The sequence below is a fragment of the Hemicordylus capensis genome, chromosome 3, assembly GCF_027244095.1.
Source record: "Hemicordylus capensis ecotype Gifberg chromosome 3, rHemCap1.1.pri, whole genome shotgun sequence".
In the NCBI taxonomy this organism is placed as follows: Eukaryota; Metazoa; Chordata; class Lepidosauria; order Squamata; family Cordylidae; genus Hemicordylus; species Hemicordylus capensis.
Genome location: NC_069659.1, coordinates 243356968 through 243373805, shown reverse-complemented (window position 1 = coordinate 243373805; position 16838 = coordinate 243356968). Strand labels below are relative to the sequence as shown.

General features: G+C 43.8%; 1 protein-coding gene across 1 annotated transcript in view; it reads right to left on the bottom strand.

Moving 5' to 3' along the window:
* LOC128350570 (lipase member M-like) overlaps positions 1-16838 on the bottom strand; it is a 34286-nt gene that overhangs the window by 4951 nt on the left and 12497 nt on the right. Inside the window, exons 4-8 of the mRNA XM_053308972.1 lie at positions 15581-15779; positions 10298-10407; positions 3401-3537; positions 2301-2447; positions 1167-1238 (exon numbers count right to left, since the gene is read on the bottom strand). Coding sequence (XP_053164947.1) covers positions 1167-1238; positions 2301-2447; positions 3401-3537; positions 10298-10407; positions 15581-15779 — 665 coding nt within the window. The remainder of the gene's footprint in view (positions 1-1166; positions 1239-2300; positions 2448-3400; positions 3538-10297; positions 10408-15580; positions 15780-16838) is intronic.

Here is a 16838-nt window from a genome sequence, read left to right as displayed (position 1 = left end):
CGCATACAGTAGTACACTTCCTATCTGTATCCAATAATGGGCTTATACCCTGATTCACTGTTAAATTTTAACAAGTTTTGTTTTTGTAGACAGTGGCAAACTAATAAAATCTGATAAAAACCAATGCAGAGTAATGCCATACAAATCAGATAACCAGTAAAAAATAGAAGACGAACGAACAGGGATGTGCACAAAACTAGTTTGCCCTTTTTTCAGTTCAAGTTTGAACTGGGCAGGTTTGGATTTGTGTTCCGAAAAAGACCCCCGGCTCGGCTTGAATTCGATCTGGTTCAGGGGTTCTAAGGATAATATTTTAAGAACTCACTGCCAGGTCTGGGGTGCAACCACAGCTATGGGGGGATCTCTGCCATCTCCCCCTTCCCCTGCCAACCTTTCTCCACTCTTCAAAGGGCTGTTTCAGCCCATTTTTAGGCCGTTCCTTCCTCTGGTGGCGGTGGCCATTTAGAGGTGGCCGCACATGTGCCCTGGACCCCAGGCCACACAAATGGCCAGAGCAGATGTACGGCCACATCATCATTGGCCATCCCCCTTTTATACAAGACTGTGGAAGCCATACAGCCCTAGTTGCCCTTAATCAGGCCCCTGCCCCTCTTTATTAACTCCTTCAAATGTACACATGCTGAAGCTATGGTATCCACTTTCCCCCTTCCCTCTCCTCCCTCACCCAGCCCTTTCCTTATCCAGGAAGCGCACCACTGATGTCATCAGGCAGCACCTCCTCTACCCTTGCGGATCCAGATCTCTCCTTCCTGGGAGCCACCTGGCCATTCGTGTAATCAGTGGCTGCCCAAGCAATCTTCAGGCCAGGAAGCCCAGCTGCCCCTTTCATTTTCAGGCCGTATCTCACTCACGGAGCTTCATCAGCCCCCGGTAGTATCACTGGGGTGTCCATGGTAAGGCCAGCGGGCTTGTCCTCAAGGCAACATTTTTGTTGTTTTTTAAAGAAATTTTGAATATCAGAATGAAATCACATTTGGCATTCTAAGTTAGAGAATTTTAGTGTTTGTTTGTTTTTTTAAAGCTGAATTAAAAATCCTGTTACTAAAACCTGAATTCACACATGTGCAGCAAAAATTGAACAAATATTTTTTCTAGATCTATCAAATGGCTTTTGAACTGCTGAGAAAATATTCATTAATGTCTACCTGGTTCCAGTGTATTGATGTTTTTACAGAAGTAAAATCAGGAAACAATCCAAGATACACATCTATTCGACTCTAAGTGGGGAAATACAAGTGGAGATATGGTTCAAATCTGGCAAGCCTCAAGGAGTAAATGAAAGAGCATGGATGAGTATTAAGAGGTATGCATTTGCATCAGCATGGATTATAAAACTGAATTGAATTGGGCCATTGGTTCATTTTTCATTCATTCTGCAATGCCTGCAGAGAGTTCAGGAATGGAACAAAAGCATTCCATTCAGAACCCCCATATGGTTTTTGAACGGGGAACGTATTACCTTGTAGCATAGCAGAACCTTCATCCCAACTCCCCCCCACCCCCCCGTTTCAAGTTTTTAAAAGGTCTGGCAGAGCTCCTTTTTGTGGCCATTTCTGTTGCTGGCCACTTTTCCTCCCAGAATACCTCAGACAGTGGGCTACTTCAGACAATAGTAGCCCACCCCACATAATAAAGTGATGAGCATGCTGTGAGCATGCATGTCCCTCCCCGCTCCAATGCACCAGGGCAGCATTCCTTAATTATCTGGGGGCACAGTCCATCCAAACAGTCCATCCTCTACATGCACTGTGACTACTTTATTACTTTATTACTTTAAAGTAGTATTTGGGGACTTGTGCAGAGGAGTGATTCATCTAAACCTCTCCCCAAGTTGGACGGGTCAGTATTGTTCAAATGTGTGTCAGTCTGGAGCATTGTGGGCAGTTTGTTAGTCTGTGGGTATTTTCAGAATGCTCCCAGTGTGAGGGCTGCCACCTTTAATACTCACAATATATAGGAAATGTGTTTTAAAATAAATCCATGAGGTGGATGTGTAAAGATGACTTTTCAAGAGATCTACAATTCATTCATTCAACTGTAAAACCAGAAGTAAATGGGCTCAGTAAACTTGGCACAGCGTGACCTGGGTTCACATCCCAGCTTGGTGATAAAATTCACTTGATGATTTAACATAATAACATATGTAACAATGATGTGTTGGATATAGAATTATAGATAGATAGATAGATAGATAGATTTTGTTTCTCTCTCTCTCTCTCTCTCTCTCTCTCTGTGGGGGGCTTTTTAAATATATATTAAAAAATATGAAGTGCACCTACCACATTTAGGTTGTTTTCATTACGTCCTGCACCCACGAAAATGAGCTGGAGGCAAATCTTGTCCAATACTGTATAGCTGCACAGCTTGGGAATGGCATTTTTCACTTCCTTACTAAGAAACACAAGTTCTTTATTTCCCCATATAAGCTGTAAAATAGAAAGTGGCAGATCATTCTGGTTATCTTCTAGAGCAAGTCTACAAAGCAGCCACCAATGAGAATAAAATGTTAAAGTTCCTGCTGTGATCGGACTGTTCAGTCTATGGACTATATTTCCCAACAGTCCGTGCCTTTCCAGTGGGATCTGAAATAATAGCTGGCTTTCCTAAGTAGCAATGGGGAAGAAGATAGAATTGGGCTGGAGGCAATGAGGGAATGAGGAAAATCTCAACCAAGATTGAGGGCCAAATTGCACATTACATTAATGTAGTTCGACCCTAGGTTTTTTAAAATAAAAATTACAAAAATAGTTACTCTGGGAAAGCCCAATCAGGATTGGAACTGTAGCATGCTGGGAGGGTATTTAACCCCTTCTTGCTGCAGCACAGTCCTGGTGAAAGTAATCTCCCCAAAGCACTATTAGCTCATAGATATACAGCTGACGAATAGATACTGTTAGAAGTGAGAATTCCAAACCATTGCTCTTAGCAATGAGGATCTCCCACAATGATCAATTAAGTGTACAGTGGGTTGGAAATGAAGTTTTTCAGTTCCTTACTAAGAAACAAAAATTCTTTATTTCCCCATATACACTTAAAATAGAAAGGGGCAGAGCATTGTGGTTCTCTTTTAAAGCATGTCTACATAAAAGTCACCGATGAGAATGAAATATTATGGTTCTTGCTGTGATCGGACTGCTCAGTTTATGGACTATATTTCCCAACAGTCCATGCCTTTCCAGTGGGATCTGAAATAGTATCTGGTTATCCTAAGCAGGGATGGGGAAGAAGAAATAATAAAATTGGGCTGGAGGAATGCGGGAAATCTCAACAAGATTGAGGGCCAAACAGCACATTGTGCTGACAACCCATTGTCAGTTACAAGAAAAGATATTGGAATGACATATTAGAACAATCATAAAAACATGTGACAAAAACCTACTCTTATGAATCCCTCAGGGAGTAGCAGAAATAGCACAGCAGGTCCCTTGATGTCCACCAATGTATAGGCTGGAGCTAAACAGATAAAGAGCTTGATTTTTTTAGCAAGCTCTGGTATGGCTGAAAAGGCAACAAGACCTGTAATAGAGAAGGTATGTTTTTTGAAGTGGCAAGTGTACAAAAGGTAGGATTGTTCATTACAGCCAATACTTGCATTGGTCTTTGAGACTCTCTACTGTTTGTAGCAGCGAGAGAGGTAATAAATGCCTTACCTGGGTGGTGTGGCTGATGGCGCTGCTGCTTACCACAGTTCACTCTCTCGGGCATGGCCAATGATGGATGAAGACATAGGCAGAAGAGTCATCTGACTACGGCGGCAAAATTTGAGGAGCGGCAGTATCTGAGGGGAGGAGGGCAAGAGGAGCTTTCCCCCTTTTACTTGAAGAGGAGAAAAAGCTGCGGCGGCCATAGCTGAGGAGAGGGGACAACTGGCTGAGGGAAAAGTTTACCCCCTATGCCCCCTAAAGTTCAGCAGTGGCAGCTGGCTGCAGAGAGGGTGGCGGTGAGGAGGGGAAAGTGCCCATTTTTTACCTTGTGAAAAGCCCACTGATGCTATGCGGGCAGTGGCGACCTCCTCAGGCAGCGGCGAGTGCCTCCCTCCTCCCCAGTGAGTGGCTGTACATGGGCACTGCCGTCTGTAGCCCATTATTTATTATTATTATTATTATTATTATTATTATTATTATTATTTGTTCAATTTCTATATCGCCCTTCCAAAAATGGCTCAGGGAGGTTTACACAGAGAAATTTAGCAGGGGGAGAGTAACTGGCCCTGTCCACCCCCAGCACAGTACCTCCAGTGACTGTTGCTGGTGTCTGTCTTATGTTTCTTTTAGATTGTGAGCCCTTTGGGGACAGGGAGCCATCTTATTTATTTATTATTTCTCTATGTAAACCACCCTGAGCCATTTTTGGAAAGGCGGTATAGCAATCAAATTATTATTATTATTATTGTTATTGTTATTGTTATTAAATAAATAAATAAGATGGATCCCTGTCCCCAAAGGGCTCACAATTTAAAAGAAACATAAGACAGACACCAGCAACAGTCACTGGAAGTACTGTGCTGGGGGTGGATAGGGCCAGTTACTCTCCCCCTGCTAAGTAAAGAGAATCACCATGTTAAAAGGTGTCTCTTTGCCAAGTTAGCATGGGTTAGCAGCATTTCCATCTTTTCTGAAGGAAAGCCGGAAATAGGCTATGGATAGCAGAGCACGTGCAGTCACTGGGGAGGAGGGAGGAGGTTGTGCCACCCGCATAGCATCAGAGAGCTTTTCGCAAGTTAAAAGATGGGCACTCTCCCTGCCTCGCCCCCCGCCCTGCAGCCAGCCGCCACCGGCGAACTTTAGGGGGAAAGGGGGAAACTTTTCGTTTGCCCGGTCGTCCCTCCTCCCCTCAGCTACTGCCACCGCCACAGCTTTTTTCCCTCTTCAAGTAAAAGGGGGATGCTCCTCTACCACCCCCCCACTGCTACTGCCACTGCACTTTTTTTTTAGGGGTGACTAAAACCTATGGGTGGCAAAAAAGTTAATCTGCCCTTGAGTGTGGTCCAAAGTGTGCTCCTTCCTCCCTTACAAGCTGCCTTACAAGCTTTCCTTTCTGTGGCTATGCCAATGGTCTCTGCACATGTGCCACCACCCAGGAGCATATCTAGGGTGGGGCAGGCAGGGTATGTGACCCGGGTGCCACTTGAAGGAGCGCCATTTTTTAAAATTAATTTTAAAAAAATATTATGTGAGGCCCTAGGCTATGCCAGGTCTCATAGAGGCCATTTGAGCTTTTTTTTCCCCCAGCCACCATTTTTCAAAAAAAATATTTTTAAAAATGGCCACCGCACATGATCAAATGGTCCCTGTGAAGCCCTAGAGGCCAGCGGAGGGGGGGGGGAGGAACCTTTGCAGGCCACCCCCCCCCCACAGCATTTAGGAAGCCCCCCGAAGGATAAAATAATAACAATAATGATAATGATAATGATAATAATAATAATAATGATGATGATGATGTACTTAGCGGCTGCGCAAGAACAGGCACTAAGAACAAATGCAATAAGAGCAAAAGTCGAAAAGTCAACAACAAACAGCAAGTGCCGCCTTTGTCAAGAAGCAGATGAAACAGTGGACAACCTAATCAGCTGTTGTAAAAAGATCGCACAGACTGACTACAAACAAAGGCATGACAAGGTAGCAGGGATGATACACTGGAACATCTGCAAAAAATACAAGCTACCTGTAGCCAAAAACTGGTGGGACCATAAAATTGAAAAAGTGGTAGAAAATGAAGAAGTAAAAATATTATGGGACTTCCGACTACAAACAGACAAACATCTGCCACACAATACACCAGATATAACTGTAGTCGAGAAGAAAGAAAAACAAGTCAAAATAACGCGAAACTATTCAACTCTAATGGAACAAAGCAGGCCTACAAGAAAGAACAAGTCAAGAACCGAGCAGAAAAATGGAAAAATAAGCCCCTGCATGGTCAATATTTGCACAATATAAGTGGAAAATCAGACATCACCAAGACTTGGCAATGGCTTAAGAATGGTTACTTGAAGAAAGAAACAGAGGGTTTAATACTGGCTGTGCAAGAACAGGCACCAAGAACAAATGCAATAAGAGCAAAAGTTGAAAAATCCACAACAAACAGCAAGTGCCGCCTTTGTCAAGAAGCAGATGAAGCACTGGACCACCTAATCAGCTGTTGTAAAAAGATCACACAGACTGACTACAAACAAAGGCATGACAAGGTAGCAGGGATGATACACTGGAACATCTGCAAACAATACAAGCTACCTGTAGCCAAAAACTGGTGGGACCATAAAATTGAAAAAGTGGTAGAATATGAAGATGTAAAAATATTATGGGACTTCCGACTACAAACAGACAAACATCTGCCACACAATACACCAGATATAACTGTAGTCGAGAAGAAAGAAAAACAGGTCAAAATAATTGACATAGCAATACCAGGGGATAGCAGAATAGAAGAAAAAGAAATAGAAAAAAATCACCAAATACAAAGATCTACAAATTGAAATTGAAAGGCTGTGGCAGAAAATGACCAAAATAATCCCAGTGGTAATTGGCGCCCTGGGTGCAGTTCCAAAAGGCCTTGAAGAGTACCTCAACACCATAGGGGCCACAGAAATCACCACCAGCCAATTACAAAAAGCAGCTTTACTGGGAACAGCCTATATTCTGCGACAATATCTATAACAATTGACAATAAAATTCAGCCATCCCAGGTCCTTGGGAAGGACTCGATGTCTGGATAAAACAAACCAGTCAATAACACCTGTCTGACTGTGTAAACAAGAAATTATAATATAATATAATATAATATAATATAATATAATATAATATAATATAATATAATATAATATAAGTCATTGTACACATATTCTGATTGGCACTATGTACAGATTATCAGGCCTTGTGAATACTGAGCTGAACCTTATGAGCTAGGATTTATTCATTTGCTCTTACTTTGCTTCTTATGATAAGTGAGTTAAATGTGATGTTAATAATGTTAATGGTGAGTTTGTCTTTGTATCAGTGTGAAATCCTTAGTATTGAGGCCCACTGGGAGTTTCTTGATTTCTTTCTCTAATTTTAACTGTCTTTCTGAAATATTACCATAGAAAATATTCCAAGCAGTGACACAGTTTACTCTGCATATCTTTTAATTATTTCCAGTAATTATTTAGTAAGACAAGTAATTATTACTTGACTTCCATCTCAGGCAACAGAATGTCTAGGGCTTCCTCCGGGCTAAAGTGGGGAACCTGTCTGTCCTTTGGGGATGAGATCCAGGGGAGATATATGGTCTATGTATTTCCCACTCTTATGATTTCATATCCTCTATAATAAAATGCTTAGGTGTAATCCCGTGTCTGCCCATGTCTTTCTCGGCTCGGCAGAGCGCATGCCCAGAACATCCAAGAAAGATACGGCCGCAGAGACACGGCGGACATGTTGAGGAGAGCGGTGGGCTGAGGACTGCTGGGAGGGCAGCGGCGGCGGGTCCGACCCGACCGCAGGGAAGGGAAAGCCCGAGGAGACCAGAGGTGGCAGCGATGGCGACGGCCACAGATGTGAGGCGGGGGCGAGGTGGCGGCGTGCCAGGCCGTGAGGCGGCGGCGGCCGGGCCCGGCCAACCAAGGCGGCCCGGCTGCAGATGTGAGGCGGGGGCGGCCCGGCCCAGCAGCTTGCCCATGGTGGCAGAGGCGGAGGCGAGGGGAAGGCTGGGCCCGGGCCCACTAGCAGGCAGGAGGACTGGCCCCACTGGTGATGGCAGCCACAGTGGGGGGACTGGCCCCGCTGGCGGCAGCGGCAGGAAAACTAAGGCTGCTGGCAGGGGCGGCCCGGCCGGCAGCGTGACAAAGGCGGCGGAGGTGGGGGATGGCTGGCCCCGGGCCCACTAGTGGCCCACACAACTAACTCTCCCAGTGCCAGTCTGGAGAAGGCGGTTGAGGAGGAGGCGGCGTCAGGAAAAGCCAAAGAGGAGTGGGGCAGGGAGAGGTGGAGGGGCAAGAGAGAGTGGGGCAACCCTACTAGCGCCCATTATTTAAACGGGCTTAAAAATACTAGTATGAGATAAATGCATACATGAAAGTGGTCTATGAATTACATAGTAGAGGGAACAAATTTGATTCAAGTTTCTCACGCAGAATTATTTATGTATTTATGTAAAATGTTTATACCCCGCCCCTCCAGTACACTACTGCTCGGGGTGGTTCACAACAATAAAATAGATACAATAATGGAACCGTGTAGTCTTAAGAATGGCACCATGTAGTCTTAAAGAGATGTTTGTAAGACAAAATGTGGCTTACCCACATGTTGATGCTGGGCTGCTGGATCCAGCCAATAATAGCTATTAATATAGAAGGTCAGCTGGTGAGCTGAGTCTATTTTGTGCTTTCCCCAGAGTGTAACATAAGTAACATGACCCCTGCTGAGCAAGGAGGCACCTTTTAAAATGGTGATTCTCTTAGAGGGAGAGCAACTGGCCCTATCCAACCTCAGTGCAGCATTTCTCCATAGGCTCCATGGTATCTACCTTATGTTTCTTTTTAGATTGTGAGCCCTTTGGGACAGGGAACTATGCCCTTATTTATTTATTAATTGTTTTATTTTATTCTATTCTATGTAAACCACTTTGGGAACTTCTGTTGAAAAGTGGTATATAAATAGTAGTAGTAGTAGTAGTAGAAGAAGAAGAAGAAGAAGAAGAAGAAGAATGATAGTCTACCTGCTAGGAAGAAGATGTCAGTGTAACCTTTTGTAGTGCAATTTCTCATGAGTCTCAGGATATGCACTTCTGTGTGATTTTAAGAGTGCTGAAACCCCGCTATTATAATTATAATTATTATTTCATGAAAAACAGCTTGCAGATGGCCTGATTTTGATGCTCGGTCTATGATACTCAGAGAGGGGGAGGTCAACCCTTTCCTTTCATGCCATTTTGTTGTTGAATTCCAATTGGCAATGCAATATATAAATAAATTTGCCCATATATAAATGAATTTGCAATATATACATATATTTGCCAAGGGTTTGGGGAGAAGTCTTTTGAGACAGAAAGACTTCTTCCCCTTCAAATAACTTGAGAGCTCAGTGCAACTGCAATGCACATTAAACTACCAAAGAATAGCAGTTTATTACTTGGAGGAGGAGCTAAAAAGATCTGGCATCAAAGACTAATGGCAAAAGTGGCCTGAAGTTGCTACATAGCTTGTAATAAAGCTCTCGTGTAAAAATAAACAAAACAAAACAAAACGCTGAGCTGTTTGGGTGGAGATACTTCAAAAACAGGTTAGACAAGTTCAGTGTTGCACAGGCTTCACTTTCCTAAGACTTAAGAAAAGTATTTTGGCTTATCTGGTAATCTCTAATACTTCTTTGCACTTTTGCATTTGCTATTTATGAGTTATAGTCGTGCTCAACGCTGGTGTTGCTGATGAAAAAAATATTTATATTTTAAGTAGAAAGGAGTTAATTTAGTATCCACCCCTCCCCCTGGTCTCTTTGTTGGCAGATGATCCAAGCTGAGGATTTTATTTTTATTTTTTTTAAGCACAGGTGAATGTGGATAGTTTAATGAGCTTGGTTAAGAATAGCCATGCTAGATCAGCCCCGAGGCCAGCATCCTGTTTCACACAGTGGCCCACGATATGCTTCTGGGTGGGAAGCTCATAGGCAAGAGCTGAGGACATGCCCTCTCTCCTACTGTTGCTCCCCTTCAACTGGTATTTAGAGGCATCTTGCCACTTTGGCTGAAGGTGGCCTATCGCCCTCATTGTAGCCATTGCTAGCTATTGGTTCTCCTATGAGGCCAGCTTTTTCAAACATCTCTACTCACTGCTTCAAAAATTGCTTTCTATGGTTTACTCAATACTATACCTTTTGGACTGGACCCTATATAGCAGTAAGTTACTGACAACTCAAAAACAATATAGAAATCAAATACATTTAATTCTTATGGCTGACATGATCTGCAGCTGCTGTGGAGATAGAAGGCAGCACTGCTGTGGACTGATAAGCAGCAAGGATGCTGCTGTCAATCCTCAGGGGTCCTCAGCAGCATCCGAGTACCTCCCCACCTCCTCATAGCAGCTGGCACATCAGCCATCATTCTTAAATTCCATTTAATTATCTTCACTGCATTCATAGTATGCATTTATATATATATGCATTTACACGTGTGTGTGTGTGTGTGTGTGTGTGTGTGTGTGTGTACACACACGCACACACACATACAAACTGCCTAGAGATGCACATACCAAGTAGCATATGAATGAATAAATAAATAAAATATATTGTGCATAACTTACCTAGTGTACTACCCTGGGACTGGGTAATAACATATAATCCTTCTTGCTTTGTTTTCTGCAGGATGAATTTTATTGTTGCTGGAACGTCATATATCCCCATTTCATGAAAACTGTAATACATACAAAATGCTTATAGAAATTTGCTGACTTAAACATAGTTAGGTACTATAGCACTTAATATGTATTTGTGTGTTTGCATATATCCATCTTGCTTGCCTTGAATCAGAAATGGGACTTTCAAAGTGGCTAACTATAAATAATATTACAACAATAAGACAATCAAAACAATTTGAGACAAGCAAACCAAACAGCACAATATGTCTCTCCACATGAGCAGTGCAGCTTGGCCTGCTCTCCCCGCACATGAGCACTCTGCCCTCCCTGGGTGGCAATCACCAGCTCCGTCACGGAGTCAGTTGGAGAGGTGGGGATCAGGGCTGCCGGCCGGCCGGAAGTCCAAGAATGCCCCACGTGAGTGCATGGGGCATTCTGGGGAGCCGCCCCCCTCATGCTGGGAGGCTTGTTGTTGCCTCACAGTAGGGAGGTGAGTTGCCACAGCACGGAGCTGCACTGCACCACACCGCACCAACTCACGATCAGGAAAATGAGGTTAGTGGAGCACTTGCTCTGCAAACTTCATTTTAGAGGAGGGGGAATTAAGCGGCCTAGCCCCTGGGCTCTCCCACAAGCCTGGTGGTTCTCATGACTGCTGGAAAGCAGGCTGGGCTCCCTTGGCCCACTTTCCAGCAGTCGTGAGAATAGCCTCAATCGATTTGTTCTGACAATCCTAACTGAATAGGATAGCGTCCTACCCAGTTCTGTGAGCTGTGCTCACTCCTGATCATTGATCATCCGTGAATAAACAACAAAGTAGGAGGAGGGAAGGAGTGCTCAAGTGTGAGGGTCCCACTGGATAGAATAATGCCAGCAGCTGAACAAACAGACACAAAGCAAGGCCTCCCCAGTGATCCCCCTGATAATTACAGTCTGCAGGGAGGTCCAAATGTTCAAGTTCCACCACTTAGGGCTACAAAAGTCAATGCCTTGAATTAGACTAGAAATATGTTGGGAGACAATAGCCCACATTCTGCACAGTCATAGCTTGACGGGAGAAGGGCTGCAGACTTGAAAAGAGTGTCAGGGTCCCACAAGTGAAGGCTTTTTAAACAGCTCAGCAGAGGAGAAGGGCAGAGTTATTTTTGCTTCCCTCACTGCAAAAGGTCTTTTTGCTTCCAGAAATAGTCTATCAGGGTCACAGGCTTCTCACTCTCTCCCTGCCTCTGCCAGTGGAAGAAAAGTGGTCTATTCCTCTTTCTCTTCCACCTCTCCCTCCCCTTCCTTTCCCTTCTGCTGCTGCCACTCTGCCTCCTGCTGTGCTCCTACCCCTAGGAGTAGTGTGGTAACCTAGCTATTTCATTCTGCACCTAGCTCTCTGCCTTTTAAAAAGCCTGGGAAGATGAGGAGGAATAGGCAGCAGCAACAATGGAACAGCAGTGGCACTACTACTTTTTTCATCCACCAATGCCTATTCTCAATGTCGTCCAGTGTGGCTTTTCTGGGTGGTGCAGGGCCTTTTGAAATCTGGCCTTTGGCAAGATATATTAGAACCCTGAATAACACGCTGTGATACAGCACTTTGATGGTAAAGTCACTTGCATTCACCAGTAGTTGGACTGATGCAGGATCATTGATGGCCAAAGTAGGATCATTGGGAGCTGCCCAAAGTAAAGCCTAGTCTAGTTTTGCTGGAGGAGTTTCAATTATTGGGCCCTGAGGATGTGGGCAAGGTGTTTAGTCAAGTTTGGCCAACGACCTGCATGCTTGACCATTCATGGCTTATTAAATCTAATAGGGAGGGGATTTTTAGGTGGATCCCAAAGGTTCTAAATGCCTAATTGAGAGAGGGAATGGTTACAGCTCCATTGAAGGGAATTATTATTCAACCACTCCTAAAAAGACCCAGTCTGGACCCAGAGGATGTAAACAACTATAGGCCTAACCAGCTCCAGACACTCTTGGTGGAAATGGACTATCTAGATGCATTTCAATCAGGCTTCAGGCCCAGCTTTGGATCAGAAACTGCTTTGGTCATCCTGTGGTATGACCTGTGCAGAGAGAGATGGGGGAGTGCATCCCTGTTAATTATCTTGAATCTCTCAGTAGCTTTTGATACCATTAACATTTGATACCTATCCTTCTGGATAGGCCGGATGAGTTGGGAGTGGGAGGCACTGCTTGGTTCCGTTCCTACCCCGAGGCCCATTCCCAGAAGGTGGTGCTGGGGGAATACTGCTTAACCCCTTGGCAATTGTTCTTTGGGGTTCCACAGGGTTCCATTCTCTATCCTATGCTGTTTAACATCTACATGAAACCTCTGGGAGAGGTCATCTAGAGATTTGGCCTGAGGTGTCATCAGTATGTGGATGACTCTCAGTTGTCTCTCTCTTTTTCATCAGATGCAGGTGAGGCAGTGACTGTCCTGAATCGGTGCCTGGACGCAGTAATGGATTGGATGAGGGTGAACAAGTTGAGACTCAATCCAGGCAAGACAGAAGTACTGCTGGTTGGTGATTCCCCTGCCTGGGTGAGTGATTTTCAGTCTATTCTACATGGGATTGCACTCGACTGAAGGATGAGGTTCACATTTTGAGGGTGCTCATCAATCCAGCACAATTACTAGAGGCTCAAGTGGTCTCTGTGGCTCGGGGCACCTTTTATCAGTTTTGGCTAATATGACAACTGTGACTTTACCTGGGCAGAGATAGCTTGGCCACAGTTATTCATACTCTGGTAACCTCTTGCTTGGATTACTGCAACGCATTGTATGCTGGGCTGCCTTTGAAAACAGTCCTAAAACTGCAGTTGGTACAAAATAGGGCTGCAAGATGATTAACGAGGACTGGACGTTTTGATCATATTACTCCAGTGATCATATTACTCAGTGAAACTGGTTCCCATTCTGTTTCCGGGCCCAATTCAAAGTGCTAGTGTTAACCTTTAAAGCCTTAAATGGCTTGGGACCAGGTTACTTGAGAGAGCGCTTTGCCTCATATGTCCCACCTGAACCTTAAGATCTTCTTCAGAGGCCCTTTTCCAAGAAACATTTTTGGTCTATTCCATAAATGGTTGCACCCCATTTATGGAATAGCCTCCCCAGTGAGGTTTGCCTGGCTTCATAACTTTCTTCTTTTAAATGCCACTTGAATAACTTTTTGTTCACTCAGGCCTTTTAAATTTTTAATTTTCATCTGATTTTAACTGATTTGGTTTTTTTTAAAAAGTCTTTTAAATTGTTTTGTATTATATTTTGTATTCCCACCACCCTTATTTTGTACTGCTATAATTTAATTTGTGGTGTGTTATAATGGTGTGTTGTAAGCTGCCCAGAGAACAATTTGTTATGGGGTGGCCAATAAATAAAGTTGTTTATTATTGTTTACACAGTCAAACAGGTATTATTGACTGGTTTGTTTTATCCAGACATCGAGTCCTGCCCAAGGACCAGGGATGGCTGAATTTTATTATCAGTGATGTTGCTGTTATTATTATAGATATCATCGCAGAATATAGGCTGTTCCCAGTAATGTTGCTTTTTGTAATTGGCTGATGGTGATTTCTTTGGCCCCTGTGGTGTTGAGGTGCTCTTCAGGTTGTTTTGGAATTGCACCTAGGGTGCCAATTACCACTGGGATTATTTTAGTCTTCTTCTGCCACAGCCTTTCAATTTCAATTTGTAGATCTTTGTATTTTGTTATTTTTTTCTATTTCTTTTTCTTCTATTCTGCTATCCCCTGGTTTTGCTATGTTGATTATTTTGACCTGTTTTTCTTTCTTCTCGACTACAGTTATATCTGGTGTATTGTGTGGCAGATGTTTGTCTATTTGTAGTCGGAAGTCCCATAATATTTTGGCATCTTCATTTTCTACCATTTTTCAATTTTATGGTCCCACCAGTTTTTGGCTACAGGTAGCTTGTATTTTTTACAGATGTTCCAGTTTATCATCCCTGCTACCTTGTCATGCCTTTGTTTGTAGTCAATCTGTATGATCTTTTTACAACAGCTGATTAGGTGGTCCACTGTTTCATCTGCTTCTTGACAAAGGCGGCACTTGCTGTTTGTTGTGGATTTTTCGACTTTTGCTCTTATTGCATTTGTTCTTAGTGCCTGTTCTTGTGCAGCCAGTATTAAACCCTCTGTTTCTTTCTTCAAGTGTCCATTCTTAAGCCATTGCCAGGTCTTGGTGATGTCTGATTGTGCAAATATTGACCATGCAGTGGCTTATTTTTTCCATTTTTCTGTTAGTTCTTGACTTGTCCTTTCTTGTAGGCCTGCTTTGTTTCATTGGTGTTGAATAGTTTCTCCTTATTGACCATTTGAAGTGCATCTTCTTCACTGTCCTTTATATATTCTTCAAGGCCTCTTTTCTCCTCCTCTACTTTTTGATGGACTTGCAGCATTCCTCTTTCCACCTGAGCTGCGAGGGAGGTATAGCCTATCTTCATCACTGTGGGGGTGCAGAGCATGATTGATGGTCATGATTTTCCTGGTCTTACAATCTAGCGTCTCTAGCTCTGCCTGGGTCCAGTCTATTATTCCTGCAGTGTATCTGATAACAGGTATAGCCCAGGTGTTTATGGCTTGTATGGTGTTCCTGCCATTGAGTTTAGACTTTAGGATTTTTCTAACTCTCCTGATGTATTTACTTCCAGTTTTTCTTTTAACTTCAGTGTGTGCGGTGTTATCAGCCTAGAGAATGCCCAAGTATTTGTAATGTTCTTTCTCGTCCAGGTTCTTGATGTTGCTTCCATTGGGCAGTTCTATTCCTTCTGTTTTTCTTATTTTTCCGCTGTTCATTATTAATACAGCATACTTGTCTAGTCCAAACTCCATTGCTATATCGCTACTAAATATACGGACAGTTTTTAGCAGTGATTCAATTTCTGATTGGGACTTTCCATACAGCTTCAGGTCGTCCATGTACAGCCGATGGTTGATTTTACTTGATGTTTTAGATGTTTGTTATCCGAGGCCTGTTTGGTTTAGTATTTGTGAAAGTGGAGTCATGGCGATTACAAACAACAGAAGGGATGTTGTTGTTGTTGTTGTTGTTATTATTATTACGATCACTGCAAGGTAAGGGGGGAAGCTGTGGTAAGAAGGTGCGGTATGGCAAAAAAGTAAGGGAAATTTGTCCTTAGTGTTTTTCCTGAAGTTTACTTCAGGAAAAACACTAAGGACAAATTTCTCTTCCACCTTGCGTCAAGCCGTCCCCTGAGCCTACCTGAAATCCCAAAAGGCTTCTTGGTCAATTGAAAGTGTCTTGTGTCTTCTAGACCAGGTAGTCCCTCTGTTATTTAGTATCCAGACATCATAGCCAGCATCTGCTAGAACGAATCCCAGGCTGTTATTGGGAAGATTTGCAATCCAGCACCTACCTTCAGCTCCAAAACCATGAAGCAGTAATACACTTGGCTTAGGCCCTGAAAAAGAAGTATATGAAGAGTTAGATAAGCTGAGGATAGTCATTCTGCCGAGCTCTTATGGTGTTTTTTTTAATGCGCTCATAGAACATCAAACTGTCCCACTACAATGCTCTGTGGTGGCCCACACTAGACACAATGAGGTAGTTCTCACAAGCAGCCCTACCCAGGTAAGAGAACACTAGCCCAGGTAGGGCTGATCATGAGAAGTGACAGGATCGCTCCCAATCCTGCTACTCTTCCCCCGGGTAGCCTGGGTTTAAAACCCAGGATAAAAGTAAGGTAGGAGGGCAAGGCTGTGCGTGCATCTCCTACTTCATGCCTGATTTGTGTGGGTGAGTGGGCTGCTTACAGCTCCTTTCAGGCTGCTAGCAGCTACAGAGGGGAGGAGCAGTGGGGGAAGGAGCAGCCCAGCAGCCAGGAGATATCCCAGTGCACCACAGGGTGTTGTGGGATATCTGTTGGCCCGGCTGCTTCCTCCCCCTGCTTGCCGCTCCAGTCACTGCTGTGCCGGTTGTGTAGGCACGTGAGCAACAGAGCCCTGTTTGTGCTCAGATCATGGAAAAGGCAGGTAGGCTCCTGCCTTCCTCCCGCCTTCCCAGCCCCAGCCAATGGAGTCATGTTAATGACCTTAATATTTGTCAAAAAAGATATTTGTTAAAAACAATGCCATTTTCCTATACCAAAGAGGTTTTAGGCTATTACTTGTAAATAGGAAATTCTCCGGGCTAACTGACCTCTTTGTACTACTTGACAATACAAGCTAGGGATGTCCATGAGCTCAAAAGTAATGATTAAAAACAGTAATAATATTAAGTGAGGGGAGAGAGGGTTAGAATCAGGAGAAAGGCAAGGGGAAAGAGGGATGGTCTTGGGGGCTCTGGCATATGGGTGAGACATCTGATCTCAAGCAGCAGCCATCTGCACTGAGTCACTGCTGCTCATCAGCATGACAGGCCAAAAGCTCTTCAAAGCTGCTGTTGTTTCTGTAGGATCTTCATACCTGCAAGACAGCAAAAAAGCCATCGCGGCCAGGTCTGGACCCTGGGGCTTGTGCAG